The sequence below is a fragment of the Scardinius erythrophthalmus genome (assembly GCF_964197995.2).
Source record: "Scardinius erythrophthalmus genome assembly, chromosome: 15".
Taxonomy (NCBI): Eukaryota; Metazoa; Chordata; class Actinopteri; order Cypriniformes; family Leuciscidae; genus Scardinius; species Scardinius erythrophthalmus.
The window spans coordinates 38,540,884-38,564,135 of record NC_138235.1 but is presented as its reverse complement, the minus strand read 5'-3'; the positions used below and the strand labels follow the sequence as shown (position 1 = coordinate 38,564,135).

Genomic DNA, 23,252 nt, shown 5'->3' with positions numbered 1-23,252 from the left:
TCCATAAAAGTTTGCACGCTTCTTTAGAATAATATGGCGCATGTGCTCAGCTAATTTGGTGAAGCTCTGCTCTTTTTCCCCCCATTTTTCAGTCATTTAATTGTCATTTTGCATAGGATAATACAGAGGCCTTCTCACCTTTATGACAGTTAAAGCGCCACCAATGGCCCGACGTCCATGAAAGTTTTCAAGCTTCTTTAGGATCATGTGACGCATGTGCATGCCCGATTTTCTGAGGCTATATGCAAATCAGACAGCAAGATGGCCGCTTTCAGCCATTTCATGGGATTTGCCATAGAAATACATCATTTTGACACCCTTTTAACAGTTATAGCGCCACCAAGTGGCCAGTCGCCGCGTCCTTTTTCACGCGACCACAGAATGAGCTCGTACATACGTGTGCTGAGTTTGGTGCAAAAATCTCGTTCCATTCACGAGTTATAGCCAATTTAGTATAAAGGACCCCTCCCACTTGGAACGTTTTGGCGGCCCTTAGGGACCGTGAGCCAAAATTTCCACTTTTTTTTATAATTATTGACATTCGGACTCCAGAGAATCTTGCTGCACTGGTTTGGTTCCGGTCGGGCCAAAAACCTAGGACTAGTTCGCGAAAGTAGGTTTTTGGAAAAACCCCAAATACCCGAAAATGTTCCCGGGTGACGAGCAAATGTTCCCGGGTGTCCGCCTCGAGCCAAGGATTCCAGCGATATAAGACACTTGAGCCTACGCCTCACGTTTGATGAGTTATGAGCCGTTTCATACTTTTGACCGCTGTAGCGCTCCCGTCAGGCCGATCAGGGCGGGCCTTGGTGACGCTGTAGGCGGTGTGAGTACTATCGGCCCCCAAAGTTTCAAGTCTCTACAACTTACGGTTTGGTCTGTCCGATCAGTTTTATGTCTGAATGTTGCATCATGGGAAAATTAACAATAACAATAGGGTTTCAGCACTTCGTGGTTCGTGGTCAAGAGAATGAAGAGGCGTATGAATAGGGTATATTTGGGTATTTTTCTAACTTTCCCCTAATGGGTTTCTTCGGGGCTTTTTCTTCCTTACTCATGACATATTGAGGATACAAAATCAGTTGAGTTTGCTTCTGTTGCAATTTGTCCTAGGTGGAGCCTCATTTTGGCTTAAAATCACTAGATTATATAGCATCGCTGCAAGTGTGTAAAGACTTAAGAGAAAGTGAAGCTAAACATATGAACAGGAGGCTTCAGCAAACAGCATTTCATTTCAGAAACTCTGACATCAACGACCAGATCTGATATTCACTCACAGGTAAGTGATGGAAATGTAAGAGCTAGTTCAGTAGATTCATCAGATTGTTGGTAAAAGTACTGTATGTATTTTTTTTTTTGTGGCTGTAAATCAAAGTGTGATTATTTGTGGTCATGTCACACTTTAGTGACTTTAGAAACAAGAAGTACTTGAATTGGCGGCAGAATGAACATATGAAAAATCAGAATGATGAGTAAAAGTCACGTCTATTAACCCTCTACAGCACAGCGCTGAAAGTTTTCTTAAGCCCTATGTTCAGTACTATATGTTTCTATAAAAGATTGCAACCAATTAGAATGGACAAAAAATAATCAAAGAGCAGTGTAATAACGTGTGGGAGTCAAGCACCATTTGAAAGCAGGGATTTGAGAAGATTTGATGTGAGAAGAAAGTAAGTTTATTTGCTTTAGTTATCTTATTTAAAATGACATGAACTGTACATAAAAACGTCTGTGTGAATGAAGGTATAGAGAAGGTTTTATGAAGGTTTTTTTTTTTTTTTTTTTTTTTTGCATGTTCATTTACTTTTTCCTTTCGTTGCCTCAGTGCAACATTGTGCGTTAAGGGGTACTTTTCAAGGATGTCTTTGCTAACAATGTGTTGGGATGTTATCACATATTATCATGTGTTAGTGCACAATATAAGCTCTAAATATAGTTAGTAGATTTCTTGAGATTTTTTAAAAAGATTTGTGATTTTGTATTGCTCTCTGACCATTTTCTTGTAATATGTCAATTAATCATTAGGCAACGAAAAAATATTTTATCAATAAAATGTTCCTAAATGAACCAATAAATGATGTGGAACACATTTTTATCATGTGCCATCAAAATGTGTGCAGTAGAGGGTTGAACAAAACTGACACGTGGTATTTACAGATGTTCATTTAGTGGGTTATTTTTTTGAAAAATACACTTTCACCCCTTTCTGTGTTTTCTTTTATTTATATACACATACCTTTTCATGATTGTATAATATGGTTTTGTAAAAAAAGTTACATTTGCTGTACTATGGCTCCCAGTGACACATTTAGTTTCTGTATTTAGATTCTTCTTCTGCAGCCTAATAGATCTAACTACAGCACATGGTCTCAGACTGGCAGTTAGAGGCGGAGCTTATAGGCTCAGTGAGGTTAGAGTTAGAGGCGGAGCTTATAGGCTCAGTGAGGTTAGAGTTAGAGGTGGAGGAACTTCCTGTCAGAAACTGCTGTCTCATATACGCCAGTTTATGGCACGTATGGCTGCTTTGACTGCTTGACAGTGTTTCATAGTACAGATTTTAGTTATAATCATTTTTAACCATGCAACATACATTTTAGAACACACACTAATTTACTCAGTGAACATTACTTGTATTATGAAAGTTGCTCTCTTCAGCAATGCAGATGATATATTGTCGTCATTACTTATCTTTTCAGCCATGGCATCCTCCAGTGGCCCATCACTAAATGAGGAGCTCCAGTGCTCCATCTGTCTGGAAGTGTTCACTGATCCAGTCACCACTCCATGTGGACACAACTTCTGCAGAACCTGCCTGATCAAGTGCTGGACGGACACACAGACCTGCTTCTGTCTATTCTGTAAAGAAAAATTCAGCAGAAGACCTGATCTCAAGATTAATACAACACTCGGAAAGCTTGTGCAACACTTTAAGAAGCTTAATCAAGAATCTGAGGTGTTCTGTGACTTCTGTGATGAAAGAAAGCAGAAAGCAGTGAAGACCTGCCTGACGTGTCCAAGCTCTTACTGTGACTCTCATCTGGAGCCTCATCTCAGTGTCACATGTCTAAAGAAACACACACTGATCAATCCTGTGGAAAATCTGGAGGATTATATATGCCAGAAACACGAGAGACCTCTGGAGCTGTTCTGCAGAGATGACCAGACGTGTGTTTGTTTGTCCTGCACTGAAGGAGAACACAGGACTCACAACACTGTTCCTATAGAGGAGGAGAGTCGAGAGAAGAAGGTAAAGAGATACAAACAAAACACTTTAAACACCCCATGAAATGCAGTTCCCTATCAGTCAGTCACGTTCGACGTTACATCGGACTGAACTGACGTATAGGGTTCTCGACTGAGAGCCCAATCACCATCGAGTGGTAACACAACAAGCCAATGCACATTGGCGAGCCACAAGCCTCTTCCAGCTTCCAGTAATATAAGGCAGTGTGCAAACTCACACATTAAGCTTTTGCTTCGGAGCAGAGCAGATGTTGTTTCACTCTGCTCTTCAATCATTGTTCAGTGAGTGAGTTCCTTGTCTCCGGAGGCTCCAGCAGAGGACCGGATGTCGAGTGGAATCCTCCAACCATGACTGGGAACGTCGAACGTGACTGACTGATGTAACCTAGTCACCTGTACATAATGCCTGTACCTCTGCTGAAACGGCCGGGACACCGTCTCAGCTCCTCCGCAGAAAGCTTAATGTCAGAGAGAGAAGCGGAGAGTGGATTGCAATGCAAATCTTACATTGTCTTGTTCTGTTACCACTCAAAGGTGATTGGGCTCTAATGCGAGATCGCAATACATCAGTTCAGTCCAACATAACGTCTCCGTTCCTTCCTTCAGGGAATAGGGGTTACATTAGTAGCCTAGACATTTTCTTTCCTGTGTCTTGACATGTTGAAGAACCTTTTATTACATCTGATAAAAGCTGATTTTGTCACTCTTACAGTCAGACATGGACTAAAAGATTCAAACTATCATTTTGAAATAATTTGATGTTTAAATGGTAAAAAAAAGACTGTAAGAAGATGATAAGCTAGTGATAAAGTGATAAATGTGTCTGTGTTTTTCTCTGTATGTAGAATCAGCTGGTTCAGACACAGATAGACGTTTATCAGATGATCCAGGACAGAATGAAGAAGATTCAAGAGATCAAACACTCAGTAGAGCTGAGAAAGGTTTGTGCTTTGATCAACCCGAGTTCATATCCTGACTCACGGTCGTTTCCGATCCCCCTTTCACTTTCTGTTCACTCTCTAACTATCCTAGCAAAAAAATACATTTCAAAAAATGATATGCATCATAATAGTTCAATCTATTTAATAAAAGCTTTGAATTAAATTGTTAGTTCTGACATCATCTAGTAACCCTCATGTTGCTCCAAACACATATGATTTTTAGCGCAATTTTCCACCGGACAAATTGCGATTGTTAACTCATGATTTCTGTTCTGTGCGTCTGTGCGCACCAATCTTGCACTTCTATCTACTCCTCAACCAGACCACCTAGAGACTTCGGGTTTTCGGCATTATGTTAAGGAAGGTCTAATCTCGGGAACACACAAAAAAAATCCAGGAAAAGATTTACTATCTCTTAGTGTTGTGATCCCATGAGGTGAGAAAATTGCGCTACAACACTCACTGAGTCCACAAATCTGTTGTATGAGTTCTATTGGAGTTCTTCAACAGCACGTCCTCATGAGCAGCACAAACATTTGTTTTGTGTTACACTGAAAATCACACATTTCAAGTAACATAAGGCTAATTAAAGATGATAGAATTTTCATTTTGGGGTGAACTCTCCTTGTAAATAATATGTGAATACGGAATAGATTAACAATTAGAACTGTTCTCATTCATCAGAGAAACACAGAGGAAAGTGTTGAGATCTTCACTGATCTGATCCGCTCCATTAAGAAATGTCAGTCTAAGCAGCTGAAGATGATGGAGGAACAGCAGAAAGCAGCAGAGAAACAGGCTGAAGATCTCATTAAAGAGCTGGATCAGGAAATCACTGAGCTGAAGAGGAGAAACACTGAGCTGGAGCAGCTCTCACACACTGAAGATCATCTCCATCTCATACAGGTCTGTCAACATCTGTCTCAGTCAATATGTACAATATTACAGGACAAACTGTCTGTTCTTTAAGGTCCACCCAATTGACCCAACGATGGTTTTCTGTGTTCTGTCTTTTCAGTACGCAAAGTGATTTAATTTCAATTACACTTTTATCTGACTCAATTTTATCTTGACCTTGAATTTAGGTTGAAATGCCAATGGATTATTGGTAAATTATATTTATCTAGATATTTTATTATTCTGTTTGACTCTTTACTTTAGATTGTACTTGTTCATTCGGATTCCAATGTTGCTCAGAGTCTCACACCGGCCGTTAACGTGAATCTCACAGTCACAAACTCGCCAGTCTGATCATTAGTCAGAGCAGAGGTTATGACTAATAATATTTAATATGCCGCCCATGCTTGCCATTATTTAAATAGTAATTCCGTTTAGTCCCCTACAGTTGCCTATATAACTTAGTTCAAGCTCAAACAATAACCAGAGGTTATGGCTAATACTATGAAGTAATGTTGCTTGCTATTATTTAAAATGCATTTTTAGAATTACATTTAGCATACTAGCCCCCTATAGTGAATGCAACTATATAACAACTTAACTAAAGTCAAGCAGTTAGTCAGACATCTAGAATCTCACCTGCTGTGCTAAATGCTCAATCTAACCCGAGATCTAGTATGTACTCAACCCTGGAGATTAGCAGAAACATGGATACAACATAATCTAGTAGATTCAATAATCTCAGGTAAATCAGGCAAATCTATAATGCCAATTACATAATTATGTTGAAGATAATCAATACAAACAATACAAAATGCTCATAAATAAAGAGTAAAATATGCATACCTGACATCTGAAAGATACATAATGCTGAGTGTATGGAAGACCTTCAGCATTACGGGCTGATCAGACTACAGAATCACCCTGAGCCTTTTGCAACATTTCTTTAAATATTCAGAACAAGACAAAACATCCTCCAAATGGAGGCACGAACTAACAATTGGAATTTGCATTAATAAAGCTCCCAGACTTGGGTTGTTTAGACCTTATTGAGGAGAGAAGGTAATTTGCATGAAAGACCCTGGTAAAGGGCTCTCCCTCCACAGTAAGCAAAGTATTTCTAAACTCTCTAACTTGTAGCTTTTGGTCTATTTCTCTGGACTTGAGACCATTGTACCAATCGCACTGAAACATTTCAAATGATACCAAACATGACTGTCAATTCACTTGCATTGACAGAACATTATATTTTTCATGTAATCATTCTGATTCAACTGAGTGAAGGGAAGATTGGGTGAAGGGAAGGGATAAATTGTGAAGGAAGGACAAGAGTGAAAGTGTTGTGGCAAATTCAAAGTCCTTCAATAGGGTCTTGGAAGAATTAACTTTACTGACAAGCAACGAAGTGAGATGCCAGCTGGCCATCTGTACATCTGATTTGCAATGGTCAGGCTTCAGGTTTTATACCCTTTTCTTATCACTAGGTAGCCAATCAGCTATCTTATTCTTTTTTGCTCCGCCTCGAGATCTCGTTACAATTCTAATGATCTTTCCCGGAGACATCTCTTTATTGGTGGAAAAAACTTTTGCCACACCCATTTAAAAAAAATATCTCAGGTAACATGATTCTCTGCACCTGTAGTGTCCTAGTACCATCCATCATTTTTTAAATTGGTTCTGGTTAAATTGGACCTGGTTTCTGTCTGAGACACAGCAATACAGACTTTTACATGAGGCAAAGGAAAATCTCCAACACAAGAAGCTTTTAGCACATATTCGCTCTGTGGGGTGTGGAGACGGATGCCTGCATGTGTTTGTTTCTTGTGCTAAACTTACGTGTCTTTGATTTAGGAAATTATTGAAGACCTGCTTTCTGTATTTCTCCTTGAAAAATGAAAAATAAAAAAATACAAAATAAAATAAAAACGTGCAATGAAAAACAGGAATAGTTTTAATTTGTCATGTCATTGAATCAACAGTAAGAGAGAATAATAAACCAGAACTTTAACTTTTAATTTATAATTAAAATGTAATATATAGCAGCTTTGGAGAGTGCCTCACGAGCTCAGCTTCTGGTTGGTCTTCTCACCAGAGCGCGCACAGCAGCGGAGTGCCGCGTTCAAAATAGCAGCTTGTGATTCGGTCCGCTGAAGAGGTTTTTTTCTTTGGCGAGCAACTTCTATGTTGGGCTTGTTCCAACGGTCTGAAGAAGAACGATTCAGTAATTGCCGTTCGTTGCCGCTTTATAAAAGAAGAGCGCTATCACTACCGCTTTCATGCACTTGAACGCAGTAGTAACGTAACGGCTGTATTTTTATTTATTTTTTTGCTGATCTCCCGCGCCCCCCCCCCTGCAGTAACCTTGCGCCACCCCCTGGGGGGCCCGCCCCACACTTTGAGAACCACTGCTTTAAGGGAATATGGCCAGGGAGTCCAAAGGAGTCCCGTCCAGTCACTTTCTGAAGGGGACATGGAGTCAACCCCACATGCCACCAGGGAGGCTGACCTGGTCTAATTTACTGACCTAGTCTTGCCAACAACCTGTCTGTTTCCTACAACAGAGTCTCTGTCATATTCTGCCTCATTTGTGGAGGCATCCGATAGGGAGGACTGCAGATAGTGGCAGTGATCGCTCACAGACCGGATCATGACGGATCATGACGGAGACAGGCATCCTGGAGAGTAGAACTCAGCATAAGGCTTTCTAACCCTTGAGAACGAGGGGAGTGACTCTACTCGATCCTGGATCTACACAGTGCTTCAGAGCCCTGTGGAGGCTGGGCACTCTGAAAGGGACCCTAATAAGGGGAGCGCCTCCAGCTCTAAGGTTTACATTGCCAACAGGCAGTGTACTCAGCAGAAGTGCTATCGACCCTTTAAAGCAAGGGGAGTACAATCTTGTAAGGCCACTGTAAGGCCTACAGCTTCGAACGTCACAGGCATCAGCCCAGACAGTGCTTCGGCTCTAAGGGAGCATACTCAACCATATCAAGTGAGAGGGAGTAACTAATCTGTCTCTACCTAAGCCTGGGTGGTGAAGGGTGATATCATACGAGCTATGGGTAGTAAAGTACTCTAAATAAAGACCCTAACAAGGGGAGTACCGTCAGCATGACCCTGAGGAATGTATCAGGGTTGAGGCCTATTGTCTTGTATTTTTTACAAGACAGATTTTACATACTCTACTAAACCCAAGGAAATGGAGGCAACAGTGAGCGGCCAACGACATTTCAACCTTAAGACTTTAATTATTTTATTCAAGGGGCTCAGTGGGAAAAAAAAACTATTTTAAGGCCTTGCTGGATATGCTAGCTACAATACTTAGCTCTAAAGGGCGGAGGCCTGAGCATACTGCTTCTTACGTTCTAGAAAGAAAAGGCCTACAACACCTATGAGATATCTGCATTAGAGGTCTTCACGGGTCCAAAAATTCGTGCCCGAACCCGAAAGAGACCCGTAATGTGCTAAACCGAACCGACCCGGACCCGTCTATTATTTCAAAAGCTGGACCCGGACCCGTGCAGATCCGAGAAATGCCTAACCGGACCCAACCCGGACCCGTCTGTTATTTGAAAGCTGGACCCGAAACCGCCGGGAAGACACAGACCCGACTGGACCCGATTGTCACATATTCCACCTTAAACTGCTGTCAATAAATAAACCTGTCAATAAACCTGTAACAAGTCAATAAACCTGTTGCGAAAAATACAACTATTTGTCTTACCTAATTTAAGGAGCCGTGGTAGCGTAGTAGTCTCCTCTCCCTTCCTTGTAACGTTAACGTTACCTGACTGGCTGTGATCATGCATTACAATCCTCCGACAAGAAAGTTATTCATGTTATTCCTCTCGTTATTCCAAGTCCAAGCTTAATCCACTCATTATTTCAGCTTCAAAAGTCCACTTGATGTCACGGTGACGGATGACAAATGCAACATTGCACATGTCACTTACATTCTGACTCGAGTTAACTCGCATAATAACTTTGACTGTTTGCCCTTTTGAACTAACGTTATAATAACGATTGCTCGTTCAGTGCCATGGCCGCTGACGTTATTTATTTGCTATCATCTCCGTGCTCTCTGCTCTGCATCGAATCTGAATCTGACCACTAAAACTTTAAGATTAACAAGACGGTTAATTTATATTGTAAAATCTAAAGCGCGGTTTGGCGGTCCCTCACTGAAGCTCTGGTAACTGGTTGCCATAGAAACATGACACGCGCTTGAGACTGCACATGCACGCTAGCTGGATCAACCTAAAATATGCTTTTTAACGCAATTTATTTTGAGTGTCCTAATTTTACAAGTTGCAAGTTACAAAAAAACACAAGCAGTGTCTAATCACGGCCGGGTTTTCTCCGAGTCTGATCTAATGACTCCGATCGCACGGGTATTACACACAATGTTAAACAGACCCGGGACCCGAAGTAATAAATTCGGACCCGACCCGGACCCGGCTGATCATTTAAAATATAGACCCGAACCCGTACGGGTCCCGGGTCGGGTCCCGGGTCGACGGGTCTCGGGTTCACTGTGAAGACCTCTAATCTGCATGGGTGGCTTTCTGAAGATAGCCTGCTACCTATGCTGCTGTCTATCCTGTAACACCACTAGCATTCTTACGCTTAGTGCAAAAGGCGGGTCTTGGCCAGGCGACTCTTGTAGTAAGAGGAGGCCAGTACTAGGAACAACTAGATTTACAGAAAAAAATTATCCTGATGAGCTCTAGCTCTAAGGAGCCTACACTCAGATACTGAGAGGCTTGAGGCGAGAATGCTTGGCAGGCCACCACGAATTTCCTAGTTATTAAGCCTAAGCCAGAAATCGAGGTGCCCCGGGAGGGCCGACGCACGAATATAAAGTGACTGAAGTTCAGAGCTATAATCTCAATGACTTTGCTGCTCTAGTATAAGGTGGCTATCAAGGTGGCCCAAAGAGGGCCAACGCTTGACTTTGTAGTTCTATCTGGAGCTTGACAGAGTGGTGGCCTCAGTAGAATAACTCCCGATAGGAAGGAAGCCATCTCACACAAAAAATGTCTATTTGGTGCTCGGATGAACAGTGGCCTCACTAGAGAATTTTTCCATGCAGCCAGCCGGTTTACTACTACAGATTGGCACTACCTGTTATATAAGCCTGTCGACTCTAACATAAGAGGAGGCCTATGGGAAGGGTATGCATAGCCAACCTATATATATGGGAACTTCTGGGCCCTAATTTCACCATCCTATGAAAACCATATCTGTCAGCAGATCAGCCTGGTATGCTTGCAATACCGTCATTGTGTGCAAGTCATCACCAGCCAGACCCGCCACCACGTATGCCCTGCCATTTAAGCATGCTGTCATATTTTAGTGGCTTAAAAGGCAGGGCCGGAGCACTTAGTGTCAATGCCTCTCCAACCGTGAGATAGTTCGCGAACATCTCGTCAATTGGGGCATCGACACATACTCGTATTTGTGCATCCCCTCAACATCAGCGTAGTTCGCTGATGGCGATGAATGTGCGCTGAATACGGGTTCTTCCATGCCGTTCCGATCTCTGTCACGAGTGGTCTCTTCCCTCACTCGCTACAATGACAGCTTCTTTTTGAAGCATGATACTCAACAGATTAACATACGCGGTGCAGGATGGCTGTGAAGGTTTGGGTTGTATATCCTCTTCACCCTCATCAGCCATCTCCTGTTCTCTTGGGCTGGTTGTTTTTATACACAGCAGAGGACTCGCTTCTGGATCAGAGGATGTTAGAGACAATACACATCCTCATCCTTCAGCTCACTCTTGCGAGTCTCTGTAGGGTGTGAGAGATGAACAACTCTCAACCTCCTTAGCGAACTCCCTCTGAAAAATCCCACAATTCTAGTCTCTGCTCTGCCTCAGCGCGAGCGGGACCTGAATCGCCTGGTACAGATGTCATTCCTTCTTCCCTCGAGAAGAGAGCAGACGAGAGTGGAGTTTTCTCAAGGGAAAAACTCTCAGTGGCACAAGCAGATCCCTCAGGAACTGATCGTGCATGCTCTGAGCCCAAACAATAAGCACACAGGTTGTGTGTCATCAAGTATCAAAATCTTAGACACGGATGCACACACTTCCTGAAGCGTTTTTCACGTCATGATTACCTTTTTGAAGTTTCAGGTTGGAGCGTACAAACAAAACAGTCCCTGAAGACGACAAACTTGTTGACATGTTCCCCAGGCTCCCCTTATGTACTTCCAGGTCGCAGTAGTGATGATGTCATTGGCTGTGGCCGGCCAATAGGATTGCCGTGATTAGATGAGCGTTTCAGACACCGGTTCACGCGAAGGCGTTCCCCATAGCGTTCTGACGCAGTGCGAGTCCTTTAGATGGCAATGAAACACTATAGACTGAACAAGTAATATGCATGTGCATGACGTCATCGTCTTCAGAGATTTGCATTTTTATTGTTTACACAGAGATCGTTTTTAAATACGTGTACTTTGAAACCCGTTTTCAAAAGTTTTCGTTTTCAGGAACCCAAAACGCTATTGTCATGTAAATGAACAGCCAAAACACATAATAAAAAAAAAAAAGCTTTTTAGCTTAAAATGGTGTCATGTAATCAGCCCCTGAGTTCAGTTTAATCTTAATTGCATCCTAGATAGTCTCATTGGTAACTGATTACGTTCAGCTGTCTGTCAGTATGTATTTTTCTCCTAAGCAGTTATTTTATTTATATTTTATGTAATATTTTTGCATTTTCCATTTTCATTTTAGTTAAAGTTTTAATAATTTAGTTTTTTTTTTTTTTTTGACATTTGTATAATTTTCTTTATGTTTTAAATGTCTATAGTTTTTATTCATTTTTATTTCAGTTGTAGTTTCGGTTAGACTAAAATGAGAAATCTTCCTGTCTAGGGATTGTGGGGGAAACCAGGGTGTTTTTAGTGTGTGTGGTTTTAGTAAAATAAAACAACCCTCAGTCAGAAATCTCCACGTCTGCAGATTTACACTTTACAGTTTTATTCCTGTCTATATTCTAAAGGTTTTTACTGAGGGGTTTGTTCATATATAATTCACCTGATTTATACAACATCTTATTCCTAAAAACATGATGAAAAGTCTATTATTTAAAAGTAAAAAAAAAATCCAAAATCCCCTCAGTAAAAACCTTTAACTCTAATATGTCAACAAAATCAAACAAGAATGTTGAACCTGGCTTTATTCAATATTCAGATTTCTGTTCTGGATATTTAATCAAATCAGTGCATATTCAATTAGACCATGCTTCATTTGCATATTTAAATATTTCAGAAATGTTCTAATACAGAATATATAGGCAATTCTTCATGCAATCAATCAACTAGAGGAAGTACGGTAATATCCATCCATATCCATACAGAGGTTTTGCCTCAACCGTGTTAGAAAGCTCCTGTGTAAAACATTGAATTAACTGCTTTAATAATAATGATAATATTTAACAGTCTTCTCTCTCTCCTGCTGTAGATGAGCACATCCCTGAACACTCGTCCACACACCAAGAACTGGACTGAGATCAGGATCGACTCTGATGTGAATGTGAACTCTCTGTGTAGAGCTCTGACTGAACTGAAGAAAACTCTAGATGAGACATTGAATAAAAAACTCAGTCAAACTGGTATGTGAATATCAAATACAGTGTATAGATTTTTTTGTTTGTTATTAACTTAGAAATAACGTTTTTCAAGGAATATTATGGGTTGAATAAAAAGTTGGTGATCACCACAATTATTTTATCTCAGTCTGCAAAAGATCACACTGTTTGAAAAATATAACGTCCTGGTTGCGTATGCAACCCACCGTTCCCTGAAGGAGGGAACGGAGGAAGTATTCGACGTCAACTGAATGGGGATCACGCTTAGGGAGCCTGTCTTCTTCGTGCTACTATTTAATCAAGCCAATTCAACATTCGCATGCGTGATTACACACTCCGCCCCGCAGCACGGGTATAAACACAGAAGTCAAGTCAAGTCAAGTCATCTTCATTTATATAGCGCTTTTAACAATGTAGATTGTCTCAAAGCAGCTTTACAGAGATAAATGTATAATTTAACGTAAGATTGTTTTGGCTTTATAGCGGTTCTTTAATAAAGTTATTTTCCAGCTAAAGTTGGTTTTGATTGATTCGCTTCCGTCGCAACGATCATTTGTCATTAAATTAGGGGCCGCTAAGACGACACCATTCTCTCTACACAGACTTTAAACGCGATCCTGTGAGAAACGCTGATGGCGTTCAGATGCGCATTAAGAACGGGTTCAATAGTTATGTGCGTTTGAATATATGTGTGCAGGTTTGGAATTCCCTACAAACCAAGCCTAAACAAATTACTGGTGTTTCCTTATAGTTTTAATTCAGAATTTTATTTTATTTTATCAATTCGGGGTAGATACGCAAATTGAGTTTTCCCGACGACGCTTTATCTGTATCGATTGCTCCTGTCTGCCTCGCTGCCTGCTGTGAGTGTGTTTGTGTGCTTCGGTGCTGTAAGCTCCGTCTTAGCCTTATATTTCTTTGTTTTGAACCATCATTTTACTACCATTTCTAGTTGTTTATACTACTACATTTTACCCAACATCTCAGATTAACCTGACATCGCTAGCTTTTGTTATTAGTACTACTAGCACAAAACGCTAGTAATTCGCTAGCCTGTTAACGCGTCACCCGTGCGCTCAGCTATTTTTATTTATTTATTTTTCTCTCGCGCGTCCGCGCCTTTGAGTTCATAAAAAGCTCAGGTGAGTAAGAATCAGTCAACAAACACGGTGAGTAATGTCTTGTCCTGTTATTGTCACTTGTACTTCATGTCACATGTTTAGTATAGCCTTCTCTGTCGACAATATAGGATTTATATGTGATAAATGTAAGGAGACAGTTAGGTTGACAGAGAAGATTTCAGAATTAGAAACACGCATCCAAACTTTAATTGAGGATAGTAAGAGTGCTAGTGCTTTAGATGTTTTGGATGCGCATAGAATAGTAAACACTTTACATGGCGTGGTTCCGGCTGAAGTAGAGCCTGCGCAGCCGGGCAAATGGGTGACAGTGAGGGATCGCTCTAGTCGCGGATCTAAAAACCACTCTTCCGTTCCGATTACCATAACAAATCGATTTGCCCCGCTCAGTGAAACACCCACTGAGAATGATTGTGCCCTAGTTATTGGCGATTCTATCACACGGAACGTGAAAATAGAGACACCAACCACCATAGTCACATGTTTGCCGGGAGCCAGAGCGCCTGACATCAAAGCAAATTTAAAAGTGCTGGCTAATGCTAATCGTAAATTCTCTAAGATCATTATTCATGTCGGCACTAATGATGTTCGACTCCGCCAGTCGGAGATCACCAAAATTAATATTAAAGAGGTGTGTGAACTTGCAAGTACGATGTCAAGGACTGTAATTTGCTCTGGCCCCCTTCCTGTTCGCAGGAGTGATGAGATAGTTAGTAGATTGTGTTCGCTTAACGGTTGGCTGTCTAGGTGGTGTCCGCTTAATAATATAGAATTCATAGACAATTGGAAAAGTTTTTGGGGCAAACCTGACCTGTTGAAAAGAGATGGTATTCATCCCTCCTGGGATGGTGCTGCTCTTCTCTCTAGTAATATGGCTCATAGTCTTAGAGCTCAAACATGACAATCTGGGGCTCAGGTCAGGAAGCAGACAGACTGGCTAAACCGACTGTCTGCTAGCGGCCTCGCGTCACCAAGGTCAGATAAATCCCATCACATAGAGCCTCTTTCACCTAGCTATCATCATCGTATAGAGACTGTGTCTGTTCCCCGAATTTGGAAATCCAAAAAACGTTTAAACCCATCTAAGGTTAAAAATTTTATTGATGTTCAACAAATAAAAAACAGCTATATTACAGATGAGCAAATGCTAAAGCTTGGGTTGCTGAATATTCGATCGCTTACTTCAAAAGCACTCGTTGTTAACGATATGATTTCAGATAATAACCTAGATGTGCTGTGTTTGACAGAAACCTGGCTAAAACCAAACGATTACATTACTTTAAATGAATCAACCCCGCAAGATTACTGTTATAAACATGAGCCTCGTCCGAAACGCAAAGGGGGTGGTGTTGCTGTAATTTATAGTAATAGTTTCAAAACCACTAAGAAATCAAGTTTTAAATATAATTCTTTTGAAGCATTGGTGCTTAATGTAAAAATATATAGTGTAAACGATAAATCACGTTTGAGATTTGTGCTGGCTACTGTATACAGGCCACCAGGGCACCATACAGACTTTATCAAAGAATTTGCGGACTTTCTATCAGAATTAATATTGACTGCAGATAAAGTACTAATTGTTGGTGATTTTAATATACACATCGATAATGAAAAAGATGCATTGGGATTGGCATTTAAAGACATTGTAAATTCAATTGGAGTTAGACAACACGTGTCAGGACCTACTCATCGTCGTAATCATACTCTAGATCTAATATTATCACACGGAATAGATGTTGATGCCGTTGAAATTCTGCAGCAGAGCGATGACATCTCAGATCATTATCTAGTCTCGTGTAATTTGCACTTAGCCAAGGCTGCAAAGCCGACTCCGTGTTTCAAATATGTGAGACCTATCACTTCTGCTACTAAAGATTGCTTTATTAATAATCTTCCTAATCAGTTTCATCATCTCAGCATCTCAGATAGCTTAGAAGAACTAGATATTACAACAGAAACGTTTAACTCTCTCTTTTCCAGCACTTTAGACACAGTTGCTCCGTTGCGCTTAAAGAAGATTAAAGAAAATAGTCCAACGCCGTGGTACAATGAGCACACTCGGGCCCTTAAGAGAGCAGCTAGAAAAATGGAGCGCAACTGGAAGAAAACAAAACTAGAGGTATTTCGCATTTCATGGAAGGAGAGCTCTATTGCTTACAGAGAGGCTTTAAAAGCTGCTAGATCTGCTTATTTTTCAACCCTATTAGAAGAAAATAAACATAATCCTAGGTATTTATTTGAAACGGTGGCTAAACTAACGAAAAATAAAGCTTCAAGCCCAGAAGTTTCCAAGCAACACAGCAGTAATGACTTTATGAACTTCTTCACTTATAAGATTGATAATATCAGGGACAAAATTATAACTATGCAACCGTCTACTACAGTATCACATCAGGCAGTGCATTGTAGTCTCCCTGAGGAAAAATTTGATTCATTCGTTGCTATAGGAGAGGAAGAATTTACTAAACTCATTAAATCATCTAAATCTACAACATGTATGTTAGACCCTATACCGACTAAGCTACTGAAAGAAATACTTCCAGAGGTCATAGATCCTCTTCTTAATATCATTAATTCGTCTTTGTCTCTAGGATACGTACCAAAAAACTTTAAGCTGGCTATGATTAAACCGCTTGTTAAAAAAACGCAACTTGATCCTACAGAATTAGTCAATTACAGGCCGATCTCGAATCTACCTTTTCTGTCAAAGATATTAGAAAAGGCAGTATCCTCACAACTGTGTTCCTTTCTTGAAAGAAATGATATCTGCGAGGATTTCCAGTCAGGATTTAGACCGTACCATAGTACCGAGACAGCTCTCGTTAGAGTCACAAATGATTTGCTCTTATCATCCGATCGTGGTTGTATCTCTCTATTAGTGTTACTCGATCTTAGTGCTGCATTTGACACCATTGACCACAACGTTCTTTTAAATAGATTAGAACATTATGTTGGCATTACGGGAATTGCACTAGCATGGTTTAAATCATACTTATCTGACCGTTATCAGTTTGTAGCAGTAAATGATGAGATGTCTCATCGATCACAAGTTCAGTATGGCGTACCACAAGGCTCAGTACTAGGACCGTTGCTGTTCACTCTGTACATGCTACCCTTAGGAGATATCATTAGGAAACATGGCATTAGCTTTCACTGTTATGCCGATGATACTCAGCTCTATATTTCTTCAAAACCTAACGAAACTTATCAATTCACAAAATTAACGGAATGCATAGCGGATATAAAAAAATTGGATGACTTGTAATTTCCTACTTCTAAATTCTGAAAAAACAGAGTTTCTAATTATTGGACAAAAAACGTCCTCACGTAATAACCTAGAATACTGTCTAACACTCGATGGCTGCTCTGTTAAGTCTTCGTCGTCGGTTAGGAACCTGGGTGTGCTCTTTGATACCAATCTTTCATTTGAAAGTCACGTGTCTAGTATCTGTAAAACTGCATTTTTCCATCTTAAAAATATATCTAAATTACGCCATATGCTCTCATTGACAAATGCGGAACAATTAGTTCATGCGTTCATGACCTCAAGGCTAGATTATTGTAATGCTCTACTGGGTGGTTGCCCTGCACGCTTAATAAACAAATTACAGCTGGTTCAAAACGCAGCAGCTCGAGTTCTTACCAGAACCAGGAAGTATGACCATATTAGCCCGGTTCTGTCAAAACTGCATTGGCTCCCTATTAAACATCGCATCAATTTTAAAATATTGCTGATCACTTACAAAGCACTAAATGGTTTAGCTCCGCAGTACTTGAGCGAGCTCTTAACGCATTATAGTCCGTCACGTCTATTGCGATCTCAAAATTCCGGCCAGTTGATAATACCTAGAATATCAAAATCGACTGCTGGCGGTAGATCCTTTTCCTATTTAGCACCAAAACTCTGGAACAGTCTTCCTACCATTGTCCGGGAAGCAGACACACTCTGTCAGTTCAAAGCCAGATTAAAGACACATCTCTTTGACCTAGCTTTCACATAATACATTATAGACTTCTATAATTTAATGTTAGGCTGCATAGATTAGGTCAGCCGGAACCGGGAACACTTCCCAAAAATCCTGATGTACTCGTTACATCATGAGAAGAATGGCATCTACGCTAATTTTAGTGTCTGTGTTTATCCCGAGGTTTTCCTGCAGCCTGCCGGATCCAGGCCGTATCCAGATCTGACGAAGGACCTTCGCCTGGACCGATGACAACGCAGTGCTGAAGTGCCAACTAGTCTCTCCCTATGGAGGATCCCACTACCACTCTACAGATAAGGCGTTGTCGGGAAAGTCCGTTTCGCGTTCCTACCCCAAAGCAACAAAATAAAATAAAATTCTTTATCAAAATTTATAGGGAAAGACAAGTACTTTGTTTAGGCTTGGCTTGTAGGGAATTCCAAACCTGCATATATTCAAACGCACATAACTATAGAACTCATTCTAAATGCTCATGTGAACGCCACAACGTTTCTCACAGATTCGCGTTTAAAGTCTGTGTAGAGGGATTGGTGTCGTCTTAGCGGCCCCTAATTTAATAACAAATGATCATTGCGACGGAAGCAAATCAATCAAAACTAACTTCAGATGGAAATAACTTAACTCTGCTGTAAAGCCGAAACAATCTCTGTTACCTTAAATTATACACTTATCTCTGTAAAGCTGCTTTGAAACAATCTACATTGTTAAAAGCGCTATATAAATGAAGATGACTTGACTTGACTTGACTGTAGAGTGGGAAAGGGATCCTCCATAGGGAGAGACTAGTTGGCACTTCAGCACTGCGTTGTCATCGGGTCCAGGTGAAGGGCCTTCGTCAGATCTGGAAACGGCCTGGATCCGGCAGGCTGCGGGAAAACCTCGGGATAAACACAGACACTAAAATTAGCGTAGATGCCATTCTTCTCATGATGTAACAAGTACATCAGGATTTATGGGAAGTGTTCCTGGTTCCAGCTGACCTAATCTATGCAGCCTAATATTGAATTATAGAAGTCTATAATGTATTATGTGAATGCTAGGTCAAAGAGATGTGTCTTTAATCTAGATTTGAACTGACAGAGTGTGTCTGCTTCCCGGACAATGTTAGGAAGACTGTTCCAAAGTTTTGGTGCTAAATAGGAGAAGGATCTACCGCCAGCAGTCGATTTTGATATTCTAGGTATTATCAACTGGCCGGAATTTTGAGATCGCAATAGACGTGAAGGAGTATAATGCTTTAAGAGCTCGCTCAAGTACTGCGGAGCTAAACCATTTAGTGCTTTGTAAGTAATCAGCAATATTTTAAAATTGATGCGATGTTTAATAGGGAGCCAGTGCAGTTTTGACAGAACTGGGCTAATATGGTCATACTTCCTGGTTCTAGTAAGAACTCGAGCTGCTGCGTTTTGAACTAGCTGTAGTTTGTTTATTAAGCGTGCAGGGCAACCACCCAGTAGAGCATTACAATAATCTAGCCTTGATGTCATGAAAGCATGAACTAATTGTTCCGCATTTGTCAATGAGAGCATATGACGTAATTTAGATATATTTTTAAGATGGAAAAATGCGGTTTTACAGATACTAGACACGTGACTTTCAAATGAAAGATTGGTATCAAAGAGCACACCCAGGTTCCTAACTGACGACGAAGACTTAACAGAGCAGCCATCAAGTGTTAGACAGTATTCTAGGTTATTACGTGAGGACGTTTTTTGTCCAATAATTGGATGCAGACCAGTTTCTTTTTCGCTGAGGAGCCGAGGTCCCCGGAGTCAGCGGTGGTGCAGCAGTAGTGGCGAGGGGACTGCGTCCTCTGTTCCCTCCTTCAAGGAATGGTGGGTTGCATTCACAACCAGGACGTTCCCTTTCAGTTGAGAACGTCAGATGTAGTCGACGTTGACTGAATGGGGATACATATTGAAAAAGCCACTAGAGCCACCACGATTTAAGGTGGAGAAGGGACAGGGCTTTAGGCCAGGGAAGTCACTGCTGTTCCTACAGGACCACTGGGAAAGCTTTCCCTGTACATGGAAGGAAGGGACGCTGCGGAAGCAACATCCTGCTCACAGGGAGGTAACATGTGGAAATACATACATGAACTGGGCGAATTGACGGGCAGTAAAACAAATGGAATGTCACTGGGGAGGCTCCAGCCTATAACCGGGGGGAGCTACTCACCAGACAATGACGGCAGAAAGCTCTGCCAAGGGAAGACACGGGCTCGCTGTAGGGAGCCGTATTGTGGAAGAATACACATATGGGACCACCGTGGGGATGGCAACATATGGACCCAGCCTAGCACAAGTTCCACCAGTGCATACGAGTGGTAGGCCTGGCTTCGGACGCTCCGCCATGTCCGTCGCAGGAGGGAGTGGAGGAACTCAACAGGTTACGGTTTAAGAAGGAACTCTACTGGAGTAAGAATTGTGCACGTATCAAGTCCATAGGAGGGGAATGGTGCAGCAAGCCGACACTTCGAACCGGGCTCAAGTGAAACTGGCTTCATGAGAAGGAAGCCCACGAGAAGCAGCGGTTCGACTATAGGTGTCGCCCAGCCCCCAACTCTAGAATATCTGTCAGCAAAGCACTCTGTGTCAACGCCTAGGCGGGAGCATACAACACTGACTTTAGAGGAGCTCACCACCTAAGTGGACACGTGCATCTCGGGTTTTTACACCAAGATGAAGGCAGCCACCTATATCAGTGGGCCAACGTCACTTGGAAACAGCCTGAGGTCCTAAGCCTTGCGTTCTGTGCAAGTATAACTGCAGTGAACCTGACGGACAGAGAAAGCCAGGGCTGGGTCTGCCTCCTCCGGGGCAGCGCTTGCAGGTTCACCACCTGGTCCCACCTTTTAGGGAGAGGTAGGAACCTTGGGCACACATCCAGGCCGGGGTCTCAGCTCGTGAGAGTAAGCCGGCCATCACTCCAACCCATCTTGCAGGAAAGAGAGCACTGAGATAACCAAACGCCTTCAGGATCTCCTCACGGAGAGAAGACTCACTCAACAAATAGGTTCCACTTCTATTTGGCATAAGCAACACTTCATCTTAGGGGTGCTATCGCAGAAGTGATGGTGACTAACACATGATCCTGCGGTAGCCACCTGTACCTCTGCGTCCTTTTTTAGGACCGGTCTGGAATCTCTCCAGGGGTCTGAACGTGGGTGCCATCATGCCCCGTCCCTGAGAATGTATTCGGGGGAAAGTCAGGAACGGCTGTTGAGGGGAACTAGGTCTGGTTGGGCCAATAAGGGGCAACTATCAAGACCTGCTCTACTTCTGACCTAGCACAGTATGTGCAAGCGACATGCGCGCACAAGACAGGAGAACTGCGCAACACTATATGTGAAGAAGATCACTGAGCTTCAGGAGCATCTCTGCTCAACAGCGGGTGCCAAGCGACAATGAATCGCATAGCCAATTTTTTAGAAGGCTCACTGGGCAATGGATTTCTGTGGGGCCCCGGGGCCAGCTGAGAGCCAGTGTCTGTCCAAGGGTTGTCCGCTCAGACAGCAATAACACAACTGGCAGAGGAACAAATCCGGAGAGGCAAACAGATGTAACTGTGCAGCCCCGAAGTGGTCCCTGCCAAGCTGGACCGCCTGGGGATGGAGTCTCCACTCTCCCTGGCCATAGGCTGTCATGAGGCTCGTCGGCAGCATGATTGAGCAGGCCGGAAGAAATAGTGGAATGAAGCGACCTCATTCTAGGAGCGGTTGGCTCAGAGAAACGAAAGGTCTGATCACGAGCTGAGGGTTTGGCGGCAGGCCGGGATGATCTGTTGTCATGCCACTGATGCTGCCAGTAGAGAGAAACTCACTGTTTACCTGAAATTATTGCTATGAATAATTCATCATTATATTGTCATCTGTGTCCACAGGGTTGAAGTTTGTGCAGAAGTTTGCAGGTACAGTGTGACTGACACCATTTTCTTCAATACACTCACAATTCTTTGTTAATCTGTATTATATACTGTACATCTGAAAATGTTTGTTCTGAAGTTGATTGATAATGTCTGATCATTCTCAGTGGATGTGACTCTGGATCCTGATACAGCGGATCCACATCTCATCCTGTCTGATGATGAAAAACAAGTCAGTCATGGAGACATTGAGCAGGACGTCCCAGAAAACCCAAAGAGATTTGATAAGAGTTTGTGTGTTCTGGCAAAGCAGGGATTCAATTCAGGGAGATTTTACTATGAGGTGCAGGTGAAGGGAAATACTGAGTGGGATTTAGGAGTGATCAGAGAATCCATTAACAGGAAGGAAGAGATCCCACTGAGTCCCGAGGATGGAGTCTGGACTGTGATTCTGAGGAATGAGAATCAATATGATGCTTGTGAAAATTCTCCTGTCTCTTTATCTCTGAGAGTGAACCCTGAGAAGGTTGGTGTGTTTGTGGATTATGAGGAGGGTCTGGTCTCTTTTTATGACGTGGAGTCCAGATCTCATATCTACTCTTACACTGGTCAGACTTTCACTGACAAACTCTATCCATATTTCAGCCCAGGGTTTAATGATGGTGAAAACTCAAACCCACTGATCATCACTCCTGTCTCACCTTTAATGGATTACAATATGTAAATGAAAACCAAAAAAGAATTTGCACAAACCATAATCAAGTAGATTTTACCATAACAGTTAATAATAAATACAGTAATAAAGCACTTAAGTCATTTACAAACTATTAGTTTATAATGAATTGATAGTTTATAAACTGTAGTAAATACATTAATAAACTATATACAAATAGTGAGTTCTTCATTCATTGTCAGTGTAATTAAAACATTTTTATTGTTTAATTCACTCATATTTAAAGAATTAGATAATGAAAAATGGAAATCTCTTAAGCCATTTTCTCTCTCTCCTCTCCAGCTGTAAACATTGAATTACTTGTGAAATATTGTGGTTCTTGTTTTATATTGTAATAACTGCATCATATGAATAAAGACAGTTCTATAACTGATATTGAGTATAATCTAAACTGCTTGCTAATATCTGCTCACAACAGCATTTGCATTTGACATTGCATTTGTAGGGGAAAGCAACCGTTCCGGGAAAGCTGTAGTTTTAGGTTTGACATTCGCTGCATATTCGCCTAGGCTGCTAAAGGGACCGTCTGCAAATTCCACTCACAGTCCAAAAATATAAACGTATAATCATTTATTCCAAAGAACGATATTTACAAGGTTATAGTAAATGCCTACAGACTGACATACTGCATGAGCTTCTGCCAATATATCACGTGTAAATTAAAATAATAATAATAATAATGAATTTGAAATAATGTTTTCCCCATGTTCCAAAAGTTGTAGTCAGGGCTGTAGACATGGTTTTATAATCACAGAGGTCCCAAATGTGAGCTAGTTAGGGGAGTTCGGGGGCATGGTCCCCCGAGAAAAGTTTATTTCTCTGACCTATACAGTATGTGCAATTTAAGACTTTTGAAG

The 23,252-nt window shown here is 41.6% G+C and overlaps 1 protein-coding gene across 1 annotated transcript; it reads left to right on the top strand.

The window, feature by feature from the left end:
* The first annotated feature begins 1,066 nt into the window (after nt 1-1,066).
* LOC308703386 (E3 ubiquitin-protein ligase TRIM39-like) lies at nt 1,067-22,778 on the top strand. The gene is made up of 7 exons (XM_081386827.1): nt 1,067-1,279; nt 2,697-3,247; nt 4,089-4,184; nt 4,869-5,090; nt 12,547-12,697; nt 21,681-21,707; nt 21,830-22,778. The coding sequence occupies exons 2-7, from the start codon at nt 2,699-2,701 to the stop codon at nt 22,384-22,386; spliced, it is 1,602 nt and encodes a 533-aa protein (XP_081242953.1). The 5' UTR covers nt 1,067-1,279; nt 2,697-2,698; the 3' UTR covers nt 22,387-22,778.
* Nucleotides 22,779-23,252: the final 474 nt, after the last annotated feature.

Bases quoted from the DNA above. Each gene is read 5' to 3' on its own strand.
- LOC308703386 (XM_081386827.1), top strand. From the start codon at position 2,699: ATGGCATCCTCCAGTGGCCCATCACTAAATGAGGAGCTCCAGTGCTCC. The intron at 3,248-4,088 runs GTAAAGAGATAC...CTCTGTATGTAG, and splicing joins AGGAGAGTCGAGAGAAGAAG to AATCAGCTGGTTCAGACACA. The intron at 12,698-21,680 runs GTATGTGAATAT...CTGTGTCCACAG, and splicing joins TAAAAAACTCAGTCAAACTG to GGTTGAAGTTTGTGCAGAAG.